General features: G+C 43.0%; 1 protein-coding gene across 4 annotated transcripts in view; it reads left to right on the top strand.

Moving 5' to 3' along the window:
* spon1b (spondin 1b) overlaps positions 1–12999 on the top strand; it is an 81199-nt gene extending 68200 nt beyond the window's left edge. The window contains exons 9-16 of one of the 4 annotated variants that reach the window (XM_041037697.1): positions 1276–1416; positions 1813–1888; positions 3827–4009; positions 8386–8556; positions 9544–9711; positions 9799–9957; positions 10788–10964; positions 11090–12999. In XM_041037697.1, the coding sequence (XP_040893631.1) occupies positions 1276–1416; positions 1813–1888; positions 3827–4009; positions 8386–8556; positions 9544–9711; positions 9799–9957; positions 10788–10964; positions 11090–11238 (1224 nt within the window). In that variant the 3' untranslated portion in view covers positions 11239–12999. Of the gene's footprint in view, positions 1–1275; positions 1417–1812; positions 1889–3826; positions 4010–8385; positions 8557–9543; positions 9712–9798; positions 9958–10787; positions 10995–11086 lie in introns of all 4 variants that reach the window. The other 3 variants (XM_041037696.1, XM_041037695.1, XM_041037693.1) reach the window with 3 other exon arrangements.
* The last annotated feature ends 292 nt before the right edge of the window (positions 13000–13291 follow it).

The following is a 13291-nucleotide window of genomic DNA, read 5'->3' as shown; positions in this document are numbered from 1 at the left end:
GCCATTGTAGTATTATTACTTTTTATTAATTCTGCTTTGAATAACTGCTTCTCCACTGCTGCTTCCCTCAAGAGAAATTATGTTTTTGTCATTTTAAAAGTCCGTTTCAGAGAAAAGCATACACTATACGCTGCTATTGAATTAGTGTTCTTTGTTCCACAAATACACCATTTAGACACAATATCAAAACCGCTAACCGAATTTAATGTTGTGGCTGATAGGAGTCATTCCCATTCTCTAAATTCTGTTTAACTTTGATTATTCTAACCATTCCTCAGAGGAAGACTCGAACTCTCTTTCCTCAGGCATATTTGATACCCAATATACAAGAGCAGATGTTTTCCTCTAGGACACGAACGAATTCACCTCGGAGTACCTGATTTGCACAATGCTAATGTGATAGAGGGGAAATAGTTCCCCTTCAAATTATGACCTGATCGTCACCTGTAGCATCTTATTTGCTCATGCACATTTTCCCTGGATTATTAAAGAGCCATCAGAGCTAATTCACCTTTAAACTGACAGCGAGAACTTAGAGACAGCTACCTGGGGAAACTGAGAGGCCCTTGTAATGCTAAAAAATTCCTGATTTGATGTCCAGTGCAGCAGGGGTGCCTTCTGCTGGGTGTTAAATTCATGTCCACCTGATTTCCCATTTTGCTCAGAAACAGTATTTATTTCCAGAAAGGTTACTGGGGGCTTCAAAAGAGGCTTCAACTCTTTTATATATTAGATACTCAAAGCTGCAAAACTTTTTTGGCTACCTGGGGGCAACGCAACTAGCAGTAAAACACAGACGGATTATCACCGTACTATTTAAAACTGTAGGGCAAAGAGTGGCTTTTCTACACATCAGGCAGACATGGATCAGCATCAGCATTCATTCGGAGTCAAACTCCAAAGAAAAGTACTTGGCTCATTAACAGTTAAATGCTTCATCATTTACCAGCTAGTTGCTGATTTCACCTGTCTGTTGCATGCTGCTGGGCAGGTACTGTAACGTCAGTTTAAAGAGCTTCTTTGCCAGAAACACCTGCCTCCTGCGGCTGGACAATTATGCCGATGAGAGCAGTGAGACTGAACCAAACAGTTAAACTGGGGCTGTTGAAACCAAAATAACTGGGAGATGCTAAAAGGCTTTGTAGAGCTGAGGGCAATTGCAGAGTCAGGTGATAATTTTCTGCGTCTCTACAAGCGACACCTTTGACATTACACATCATTCGCACTGCTGTTGTCGCGTTCGCTCACTTACCCGCTTATTTCACCGTCTTTCAGTCGCCAAACAAGCCCACCCTCCCTCAGGAGAAGATCCGGCCACTGACCAGTTTGGACCACCCCCAGAGCCCATTTTATGACCCAGAGGGAGGAGCAATTACCCCGGTGGCTAAAGTGGTGGTGGAACGCATTGCTCGGAAGGTAAAATGTAGTATGTAGGACTGCACGTGCCCACGTATGTGTGAATGAGATTTAGAAATTAGTTACAGAAATAGTAAAAAATTTAAATCGACTTCCACTTATTTAGTTTTCCAGAGCTTCCAAACATATAGAGTCACGCAACCACATGCACCTGCTTCCACTGGCCATGTGACCCCCTCACCTTTAGAGTGTCCCTGCTATTGTGTGACCAAAGTTACTTGCTTACTTACATGCTTACATGAAGACCTAGAAAAGCTAGAAACTTCTTTCAGGGGCCAAAAATGTTTCACCCTTGATGATTGCTTTGCTTTATCTTGTAAGAAGTGTTCGGATACATTTTGTGTGTGTGTGTTAGTCCTTGTCAGTGTGTGACCCCCGTTTTCTTTGTGTTCGCAGGGGGAACAATGTAATGTGGTCCCTGACACCATAGATGACATCGTAGCTGATATTGGACAGGAGGAGAAGGAGGAAGGTGCAGTACCCGTATTACCACATCATCCTTTCTCAATTACAGTTGTTCAGGGAAAGAACCCAACCAATATACAACATATTACATTAATCCGATGCAGTATTTAACTAATTATTCAGTCCCTGTCATTACCTGATATTGCATTCCTTTATGTTCTTTGAACTTGACCAGTTCTTCAGTTCGCTGTGTTTGCTAAACACTCACGTTAACTATGGAGTCATGTAGCTCACACACTGAACAGACCTTGTTGAGATTCAGTGTCCTACGATGCTCAAGGACACACATTTAGCTTATTAAAGGCACAGCTGGTTTAAGTTGAGTCTCCGATGGGATGGGTCAGCTAGTCAGAACACACATCTGGCAGGGACCCTGCTGTGAGAAGGCGTGCGCCCCACTGCTGCAGAGCAACACAGCTGTGTCTGAAGCAAGTCCTGCTCTCGTCAAACATACTTTACATTCTGAGAGCAGCACAGATCCTGTCACTCTGGACAGTACTGCTAAGGAAATCTGTTTGTGGCCCCCACAGAGTGTTTCTGAGAGTTTGAGCTGTAATGTAGTGAATAAATAATAAAAGAAGGAACAAATCAAGTTCCTGTTTCTATCTAAAAAAAAAAAGAAAAAAAGTTTAAGATATTCACAACCCTATCTGGAAATATCCACACCTGGCAATTTATGCATGACAGTATGGATATGTTCAGGAAATTCAAAGCACTCAGTTAAAGGAATAGTGTGGAGTGTATGTTTACACTGTCTTTACTCTTGATTTAAAGCCCAGCTGAAACTAGATTGGCTGTATCCTGTGACCTTTGAGAAACAAAAATCAGAAACCATACGGGACAATCAATCAACCAGTCTTTCATAAAGCAGTAATGTCAGCGCTCGATCACAGACAGATCAGACAGCCACCGTCGTCATCATCAGATGGCGTCACATGTCGCACTCAGTAGATTTTTTTCTGGTACTCCCCAGCCCCCACCAGGTTCAGAGCTGTGACCTTAGTTAGAACAGGCTAAATGGTGCAGAAGTGCATAACAGTGTTTGTGTTATACACGGGTGCTTTGCGCCTCTTTTTACTTTAAGTGGCCTTGGGTAAGTTGCAGGATTTTGCTCATGCAGCAGAATTCTTAACAAGGATCCCCTGCTGCCTAATAAATTTCTTCCTCTGTCAGTCATGTACCATTTGCTTCTTCCCCTCCTCCCTTTTCCGCCTCTTACTCCACTTGTCCTCCCTTTCTCCGGCTTCACTGTGGGAGATGACACTACAGAGACGAGTATCCATTCCGGCTGGTCCCCCTGGTCCGCCCGGAGCTTCGTTGCCTTCACTTACACATCAACCCAGCTCTCCTCTTACCTTCCTTCCTGCTTCTCCAGCTCCTTTCTTCCCTCATTCTCCTCCTCTGTCGTTACATGTTATCCCAGAGAATTGGATCCACTCAGGTTCCTCCCTGAGGCCTGATGGTATATTCTTTCTCTCCTCTCCTCTCATTTTCTCTGCCTCTCTGAACCCCCAAGAGAGCATTATTAATTGAAGCCAGTACCCCTGCTACTTCTTGTAGCTCTGCTACCACTGATAATTGGACAAGACATTCACAAATCACACTCTTCCCTTTCTCTCCAACTCCATCCCTCTGCTCCTACCTGTCCCCCTCAGATGTCACTCTGTGGCCTCTTGTGGTCCACTACCTGCAGTAATCACCTTTGGATATGTTGATGTTAAATAATCAATGTTAGCCAAGTCTCCCGCCCTTCTCCCCTCCCGCTCCGTCTGACAAATGAGTTCAGCTGCTTTAGAGGAATGAAATAGAAAAGTAAGTTTTGTAAAAGCAAATTTAACTGCTTTAACAATGATCTCGTGATCCAATTCACCGAATTAACAGAAAACTTAAATGAAATTAGTCTTCTCCTTCACCCACTTACCATCCCTCTGTCCTTCCCTCTCAGACGACACACCGGAGACATGCATCTACTCAGGCTGGTCCCCCTGGTCGGCGTGTAGCAGTGCTACGTGTGAAAAAGGTCGCAGGATGAGGCAGAGGATGCTGAAGGCCCAGCTGGACCTCAGTGTGCCGTGTCCCCATACTCAAGATTTCCAGCCCTGCATGGGTCCAGGATGCAGTATGGAGGGTAAACACAGGCACACACACACACTCATTTTTAGACTCATATAATATATAAATAATGGAGAATTTGGAAGAGAACAAGCATTCTCAGCCAGTTTTCCTTCAATAAATAACATTCATTTGGCTGGGTGGAAGCACGTCCAGTAGCACAACCAAAGTGCAAATGCAGATAATTCTCTATTTCCCTCATTACACTGAAAGTAAGTGCTCTTTAATTCCCTCTGAACAGAGCCAAAAAGGGACGCCTTGTCTCACTATAGGGCATTAACACTCGTGAAAATCCGGAGAGCGTCGTTTGTCGAGGAAAATCTTAAGTATTAGTCCATCCACTACCAAGGTGACCAGCAGCTGCTGTTAACAACAGCAGAAATACTTTGAAAAAGCTGCAGTGCAAAAGCCCTGCATTCTGGAAACATGCATAGTTTATGTGTAACTGTGTAACTCTGTATGTTTGCATGTTGAGAGCAGCATATGAAGGAGCCTCAGAGACGGCAGTAAACAATGTTGCTGTCAATTTAGAGACACATTACTGAGTAAAGTTACTTGACTGTCGTTTTCTGTTAAAGTTTAGTTTTTTCTTCATGTGCTGTTACTTCATTACACAAAAAGCATAAAAAAAAAACAAAAGGTTTAATTTCTTATGTTCTAATCCTTTCAGAGTTTTAGAGTTTGGGGCGTTCATTTCCTATCAACAAGAGGGGCGATCAGTGAACCCTCAAAATAATAAGCAGATTAAAGCTTAGGTTTTTATCTCATGCTAAGATTCAGTGGCTGTGGGTGGTTCATTTTGGCTCAAACCGATGGAATCTGCGGTGAAAACACAAAGCTGCTGCCTCATTTGTGTTTCACAGCCTAGTGGTGTTGTTTTATTCAGAAATTTAATTGTGCAGCCGTTCGATGACAATGGGGCTTATTGTTGTGCAGGATTAGAGCGTGTGTAAAGAAACAGGTAAAACAGAAGGAAGCAGATGGCAACTCTGTGATTACAATGTGCAACCAGGAGCTGATTGTGAAAGCAGATGCCGGCTGTAAAAGACAGCGACGCCCACGCATCCACACATATCTGAAGCTGATATGGTTACATCAACAGAACATGTCAGAAAATACAGTAAATCCCTAATTACACAGAGTAAACATTGGTAATTGGATACCCTAATTACTTCACTGAAACATAAAAGATTATGTGGATTAGCTGTTAATGCTGAGCAGCTTCCTGCATGCAGGATGCTTAAACCAGGATTTGACTGTGTTTATCTTCTCAGCGCACCATGCTTTCATTGTTGTGTTAAAGATAACAGGAACAACAGGAGGATTGTGTATGAGGATTTCGGAAACAAAGTGTAGATGCAAAGACACAAACATATTTAGCAAAGCAGATGTTCACGGTAATCCAAGCATCAAAGCTGACGACAGATGTCTTTAAAGCAAATTGGTGTCGACTTTTTTCCTGTTTCTCTCAGCTGTCGTCAAAGGAGAAACTTTTCTCTCTGATTTCCTTCAAAGTTGTCAATTTGATGCTCTTTTCCTGCAAGTAACAACCCACCATCCCGCAACGAGCACACACATAAGCACAAAACCCCAGGAGTTTGCTTTTGTCCAATTTCCAGTGAAGTTGTCAGTTTGGAACAAATGCTGAGAGGCAGCACAGTGAGCGCCTGTCTCCTCGCTCCTCACTCTTCTTCCCTCGCTCCCAGGATGTCTACCAGTCATCAGACAAGTGCAGCTCAGGCTGTTCAAGGCTAAAGGAGCTTCTCACACACACACACATGCAGACACACACACGTTCACACCATTCGCTGCTCCTCGTATCGATTATCAGACAGCAACACAGATAGCTTTTTGTTCCTAAGCACCTCTCCTTTGTTTTCATTTAGCGCTCCGTTAGCGTGCGGTGGGAGATTGATAATTGCGAGGTTCATGCTGAGGCTGGTTGGGGGCTGATGCCAGGGGTGATTAATATTCCTGGGAAACGCTTTGGCTCTCTGGGGACCTCATCCGGGCTAGAGATACCTGTATCTTTTATTAATGATTCACTTAGTTCTGCTTTATTAGGCCACAGCCGATAAGCAATGCTGCTCTCAGTTTGTTGGAAGGCGGAGAGTGTAAGAGAGTCAAATGTTGTGAGTCAAAGAAAAATCCATGCTAAGTTGTTTAAAGTTTATTCATCTTCTTTCTTGAAAAAAAAAATCCTGTTTGCAAGGTCTGTTCTCATATAATCATGTCTTCTTGACAGAATCCCTTTGTCTCACTTTTAATATACCATCTGCACCAAGGCTCTACTCTCGGAAGAGGTGTTTGAAGGAGAGCAGAGGCAGTAAAGGGGAGTTAGACTCGTACAATGACTCTGTAAATGAAGAGTAGGGAGATCTTGAAGCGCCATGCTGGCTAATAGTGATAAAATACACCAGAGTGGACCTTGTTAAGTCAGAGAAGCTGCGGTTCAGTTTTCGGCTGATACAAGCCGGGGTCATACATATTGACTTTCACTCCCTCAGGCCCATGCTGTGAATAGGACTGTCCCTCAGGCAACTTGACTTATTAAAAGAGAGCTGAAGCAGTGTGTCTGAGGAAGAGCCTTTTGAAAACGGCACCTTCAACTTTGAGTTGACTGAGGAGACTGAAATCCAAGCAACTGATACTTCTGTTTTAGTGTGCGGGCACAGTGTCTTGTAAGTGAAGGACTTGGTTTCAGATATTCTTATCAGGCATCCTGTGTGCTGAAGTGCTCTTGAGCAAGACTCTGAGGCTGAAATAGCTCAGTTGGGAGAGTGTTAGACTGATGATATCTTTTGGGGTCACATATCCTCAATAGTTAATTGATTATTCTTTCAAAACTGTAGTGTTTAAGGCTGATTAGGGCCGTCCTGTGTGGAGTTTGAAAGTTGTCTTCTATATCTTCACATCGATTTCCTCCCACACGTCATACTCACTGACCGAGCACTTTGTTAGGAACACCTGCACACCCGCTTATTCAGTGACCTGCTTTATGCGATAATACAGCAGCAGTGTGCTGCATAAAATCCTGCAGATACAGGTCAGGAGCTTCAGCTTGACTGTGACATGATTGTTGGTTTGAGTGTTTCTGAAACTGCTGCTCTCTGGAGATTTTCTACATGCAACAGTCTCTAGAGTTTAACTCAGAATGGATCCAAAAACAAAAACCATGATGACAGAGGTCAGAGGTCAGACTGGTTGGAGCTGACAGAAAGGCCACGCTAACTCAGATAACTGCTCGGTACAACTGTGGGGAACAGAGAAGTTTCTCAGAAGGAACATCACGTCCAGCCTTGAGGTGGATGGACTACAACAGCAGAGACCACGTCAGAGACCTGAGGCTGCAGTGGACACAGGCTCACCAACACTGGACTGTTGAAGACTGGAACAACGTAGCCTGGTCTGATGGATCTGGATTTGTGTTGAGGCTGCAGATGGTAGGGTCAGAATTTGGAGTCAGCCTGCCTCGTGTCAACAGTCCAGGCTGGTGGTGGTGGTGTGATGGTGTGGGGAAGGTTTTCTTGGTTCACTTTGGGCCTTAATACCAATCAGTCATGGTCTGAATGTCCCAGTCTGTCGGAGTATTGTTGCTGACCATGTTCACAAAGCTAAAGTCGTCTCAAAGTGGTTTCATGACAGTGAGTTCAGTGAACTTCAGTGGCCTCCACAGTCTCCAGACCTGAATCCAGTAGAGCGCCTGTGGGATGTGGTAGAAAAGGAGATTGGCAGCTTGAATGTGCATCTGACAAATCTGCAGAAATGATGTGATGAATCATGTCACAGCAGGATGTTGGCTGCTGTCCTCCTCCTCCTCCTCCTCCTTTCCTACAGCTCTCTCTCTTCATTAGCTACAGCATTCCCTTCCTGACCCTCTCTTGCTGGTTTAGCTGCCACCGGCTGAAGCCTGGAAACATTCAGAACAAATGAAGTGGTTAGCTAATGACACTGATCGGACTGTGCCACGTGTATTTTATACAGAGAGGGGAACAAGGAAGAGCTGAGTGAATCAGTGCACTCCATGCAGCTCTACAGTGAGATAAGATTTTATCCATTTGAAGAAGTGAAAAAATAGAAAATCAATATGTGGCAGTCAGTGTTTATAGTGTGGTGGAGTGCCACAAATAAATCAGTGTATGGGAAACACTGAACGGAATCCAACCCCGTAGTGCTGCATAATGATTGTGATGTCTGTTTAAACTGACTTTGGCAATGACAAAAGTACAATTTTCTGACCATTTATAATTATTTACACTTGCAGTGTAAAACTTGAGTCTGTCCTTTGGCTTCACTAATTATGAAAAATGAAAACAGCTGAAATACAAACACAGACATTTTCCTGACAATAACCTTCTTCTTCTTCTTCTTTTTTCCTCTCCTGGTGGACAGAACCTTCCACGTGCATGATGTCGGAGTGGATCAGCTGGTCAGCCTGCACTGTGTCCTGTGGGATGGGGATGAGGTCCAGAGAGCGATATGTCAAACAGTATCCTGAGGACGGCTCGCTCTGCCAGCTCCACACCGAGGAGACTGAGAAGTGTGTCGTCAACGATGAATGCTGTGAGTCCTTGTTAATGCTGTAGTGTTATGTGCATGTGTGAATATATGTGTGTTTTTTTTTTGTTTGTTTGTTAAGAAACGCAATTTAATTACCTTATTTTTTTTCTGAAGTATTACTAAAAAAACAACAACAAGGAAGTTCTAAACAGGTGGATCTGAAGGGCTTTGTAAAGGTGGCTATACTGTCAGATCTTAAGTCCACAGGGAGAGAATTGCAAAGTCTGACAGCAACAACTTCAAAGGCACAGTCTCCTTTAGTTTTAAGCAGAAAAGAACAGCTAACAAACCCTGTCCTTACAGCTGGCCCTCATTATCATCAAAGAAGCTCCATTAGATTCTTTTAGATGCATGCTGCCAATTGTCGCAGGTAATATAAGGCAGTCCTTTGCCTTAATGAGACATTGTTATATATATATATATATATATATATATTATTATTATTAGCTTTGGTTGTAGCCTTTTACCAGTTCCTTGAAAATAACACAGAGCTCATGGCTCTGGGGATGGCAGTGACAGTCTGTCAGTCATTTGGTCAGGCTGCCGCTTTGGTTCGGACTGAAATATCTCAACAGCTATCTGTTTATGGCACCCAGGCGATGCCCTGACCTTTCCTCTGTTGCTGCCATCCGCCTGATATTTGTGTGTTTGAGTGAAATCTCTCAACAACTACTCAAGTGATTGCCATGAAATCTGGTTCATACGTTTGTGCTCCGCCCCGGGGAGAGCTGCAGAAACTTCAGTCATGCCCTGTCCTGCTGTAGCACCACCATCAAGTCAAAACTGGCTGTCTCATCAGCCTCAGCTGTACTTTGGGTTTTGTGCTAATTTTGTGCTAATATAATTAATAAATAAAATAACCCTGACCCTAATATAAAAAAGATTCCAAAGACGTGATAACAATTTGTCAATCATACCCCAAAAATAAAGCAATTAGCTTGGTACTGGTTCCTTTTGTCACAGTAACTGAACCTACTGACCTTCCCACAGCACCCAGCAGCTGTGTGGTGACTGAATGGACGGACTGGGACCCCTGCAGCGTCACCTGTGGGATGGGCATGAGAAGACGTGAGCGCATGGTGAAGATGCCTCCGATAGATGGATCAATGTGTAAAACCGAGGTGGCTGAAGTGGAGAAATGCATGATGCCAGAATGCCGTGAGTTAACAATCATTTATTCACTTGTGTATTTATTCATATTTGTATGTCACATAATTGTAAACTTGTACTCGTGCGTGTCTGCAGACACCATCCCGTGCATGCTGTCTCCCTGGTCGGACTGGAGTGAGTGCAGCGTGACGTGTGGGCGTGGTGTGCGAACACGTCAGAGGATGCTGAAGTCTGATCCCGCAGAGTGCACCGAGGAGCTGGAGCAGACGGAGAAGTGCATGCTGCCTGAGTGCCGTAAGTGGCTGAAATTACAAAACGCATCCTGCTGTTGATTTTTTTTTTTCCACATTTTACCATATTGTCTAAAACTTTTTACAAAAGTGAAATTAATGATTAAAATTGTTGGAAGTATTAGATTGTTTTTGCGTGTTGTGGCAATTTGCCTTTATATTTTCTTCGCTGTGACATATCTGACTTTAACCAGACTAATTTCTGATCTTGCAATTAATAAAATTATCTAATCTGATCTAGGACTAATAACAGCGGTCCTGCCTCACTTAACACCCATAAACCATGTGGCCCTATACCTTTCCCATCTCCACTGCCCAAGACTACGATTTATCCTCCATAGCAATAAGCATTTCAGTACTTTTTTAACATGCCACCTTCTTTTTCCCTCAGACCTCGGTTATATGTGGAGCTATTTTTCTAACACTAAACTTTGATCATGTCTGATAACTGAGAATTATAAATCAGTGACAAAGAATAAATAACTGGAGAGGTTACTTTAAAAAATATATCTGAAACCCTAAAGCCCTTTCTGTTTGGTCACACATCAGTTGAACTTTATGCAGAAGGAATAAGAACAGATTCTTGTGCTTTGTTGGTAAGATGAGTGTACATCATTGTTCACTTCCTCCCTTTGCCCTTAAATAGTCAATGTCACAGAAATTAATCAGTTTTCAGTGAAAAGGAAATTAACTTAGAGTGAAGGACCAAAGAAAAGTTAGCGCTGACTTGTTAAATGACTCCTGGAGCACAGTGCTAAAACTGGACTTGCGATCTACATCTAGTTTTTCACCCTTTCCTCTCTTTGCTGCTCCTTCCATTCTTCCTCCACCCAGCTATCGACTGCATGCTCTCAGAGTGGACGGAGTGGTCAGAGTGTAACAAGTCCTGCGGTAAAGGACACATCATTCGAACCCGCATGGTCAAACTGGAGCCTCAGTTTGGAGGCAGCCTTTGTCCCGAGACCGTCCAGAGGAAGAAATGCAAGATCAGGAAGTGCCCAGGGAAACGGGGTAAAGATGCAGTGCCAGAAGAACAGCCAGGTTGATGGTCATGATCTCTTAGATTGTCATTATTGTTAAAGCAGCTATATAAGGCCACCGTTGAGATGCCGCTGTCTTTTTGTTTGTTCCAGCAGATTGCAGGATACGGCGGTGGGGCAACTGGTCAGAATGTACCAAACCGTGTGGAGGGGGGATCCAGGAGCGTTCACCGATAATGAGGAGACCCAAGGCCAGCTGTAAGAAGCTGAGGGAGATCCGTGCCTGTAACATTAGTCCCTGCTAGGGGGCACTACTGAGCTACAGAGGGGAGGGGAGCTGAGTGTTAAATACATGAGATATGAAAATATGGGTTTATTTGATAAAGATGATGCGGGGGGGGGGGGGGGTGTAGTAAGGTGAGGGGAGGGTGAGACAACTGGTTTGACACCAAGGAAAAGTTAGGGTCCGGGCAAGTAGGGGAAAGAGGAGGAGAAAAGAAAGAGAAGATGCTGATGCGCTGTTTAGTGAAGCCATTGTAGACATTTAGTTAACAGGGCTGACTTTTACTTTAGACCACAATGGAAGTATTAGAGAGTCATGTCTGTGTCCTGCAAAAAAAAAAAAGAACCCCCCCCCCCCAAAAAAACACCTTTACAGGAATTTGATTTGAGGAAAAAAAAAAACAAAAGTAGCTTCTTCACTGACACAAACTTTTTGTTCTGACTCCTGGGGCATGAAATAAAGCTGAATCCTGGGATTTCCTGGGAATTCTTGTCGAAACCTGCTCCTGTTTTGAGAAACAGCAACCTCTGATTGCTGTGTCTGCTTCATGCTACATGTACTGACACAAACATACTTTCTCCAAACATCATCACTGGTATCATGTTAGTGTCGTTGCTATAGTCCACGCACGGGGTGCTGGTCTTTCCATGATCTAACTGGATCAGATTATTAGTTTTATCCGTTCCTTCTGATTCTAATTCATGCTAAAATGGCAGCCTGCTGCTGTGGAGCAAAGTCATTATAGAATAAGTGTGAAAGAAGCTGAATTATCTGTAAATATAAACTATCTTAATCAGATGTGCTGGATGGAGGCTCACAGAGGTGCAGTGATGTGTATAAATCATGCACCCACCTCTGTGCAGGGGGGATTTTGTAAATCCCCCCCTGCACAGAGGTGGGAACAGGACTGCAGGAAATCATGTTACAGTCTTTCATGTCATCTGTGGTGTTTACTACACTTTTGTTCCCTGACTTTAGCCTTTAAAGCAGAAAACACATACTTAAACAAATGTCCCTGGCCTTGTTGTTGTTCCATCACCTGCAAGCTTCATGGTGTGGTACTGAAAAGGACGAATACTGATTAATATTAAAACACCAGAAACAAGCTAAGCGGGCACAGAGACACAATATACACTGTAAACAACTGGGAGGACGACGACAGCGACAACAGTTACAAGCAGCAGAAAGAGAGTTAGAGGGACGCAGTGTTCGTTAACAATGTTACTGCGGTGACCACAGCACCTCAGGAGTGTGGAGTGGATATCCAGATCCTTTACTTGAGTTAAAGTAGCAAAGCTGCAAAATAAAATTTCTCCATTACAAGTAGAAGTCCTGCATTTAAAGTATAAGTACGGAAGTATTATCGGCAAAATGTAGTGAAACTATCAGTACTACTAATGTAATCAGTATGTAAGTTCTTTTAATAGGGCTAGTTTTAACTATTTTGTATACTGTTGTGTAATTTAATTCGTAACAGCGCAGCATTATTTAAACCCAACACATGTCACAATGTTTGACTCTAAGGCACAGTGGAACCACTCAGCTCCACACCACCAGCAGAGCAGTGTTCAGCAGGTGGAGCACTGACAGCAGATGAAATGCATGTTCTCATTCCTCCACCTGTATCCACGCTGACATGTAAGAACTGAGGAAAAATTCAATTGTAATAGTAAATAAAGGATCCGACGATTCTGCAGTTCATTTTTCCACCTCAAATATTGTTTACTTTTAAGAGGACTTACTGTGCTACTGAACATAAACTGTAGAATAGCATCAGAAAATTTAAATAAATTATTATATGATTCATTTTCAGCAATTTTGCATTTAAAATCAAACTTCATTTATGGCAGGAAGTCCTTGGAAAATTGGAGTAATCATTTTAAAATTGCAGACAAACTTTCAATCCTAGATTTGAATACTTGAAGTTGGCAACCATCACTTTTTTTTTTTTTTGCAAGACATAGATGCTCATGTCTCTAAAGTCTTATGGATGTACTGTATATCTATTATCTAACCAACACTTATAAATGACGCTACTATGTAATTACTAAAAACACTTTCCCTAGTAAACAGGT

The sequence above is a fragment of the Toxotes jaculatrix genome, chromosome 5 (assembly GCF_017976425.1).
Source record: "Toxotes jaculatrix isolate fToxJac2 chromosome 5, fToxJac2.pri, whole genome shotgun sequence".
Taxonomy (NCBI): Eukaryota; Metazoa; Chordata; class Actinopteri; family Toxotidae; genus Toxotes; species Toxotes jaculatrix.
This window is presented reverse-complemented; position numbering and strand designations above follow the sequence as displayed.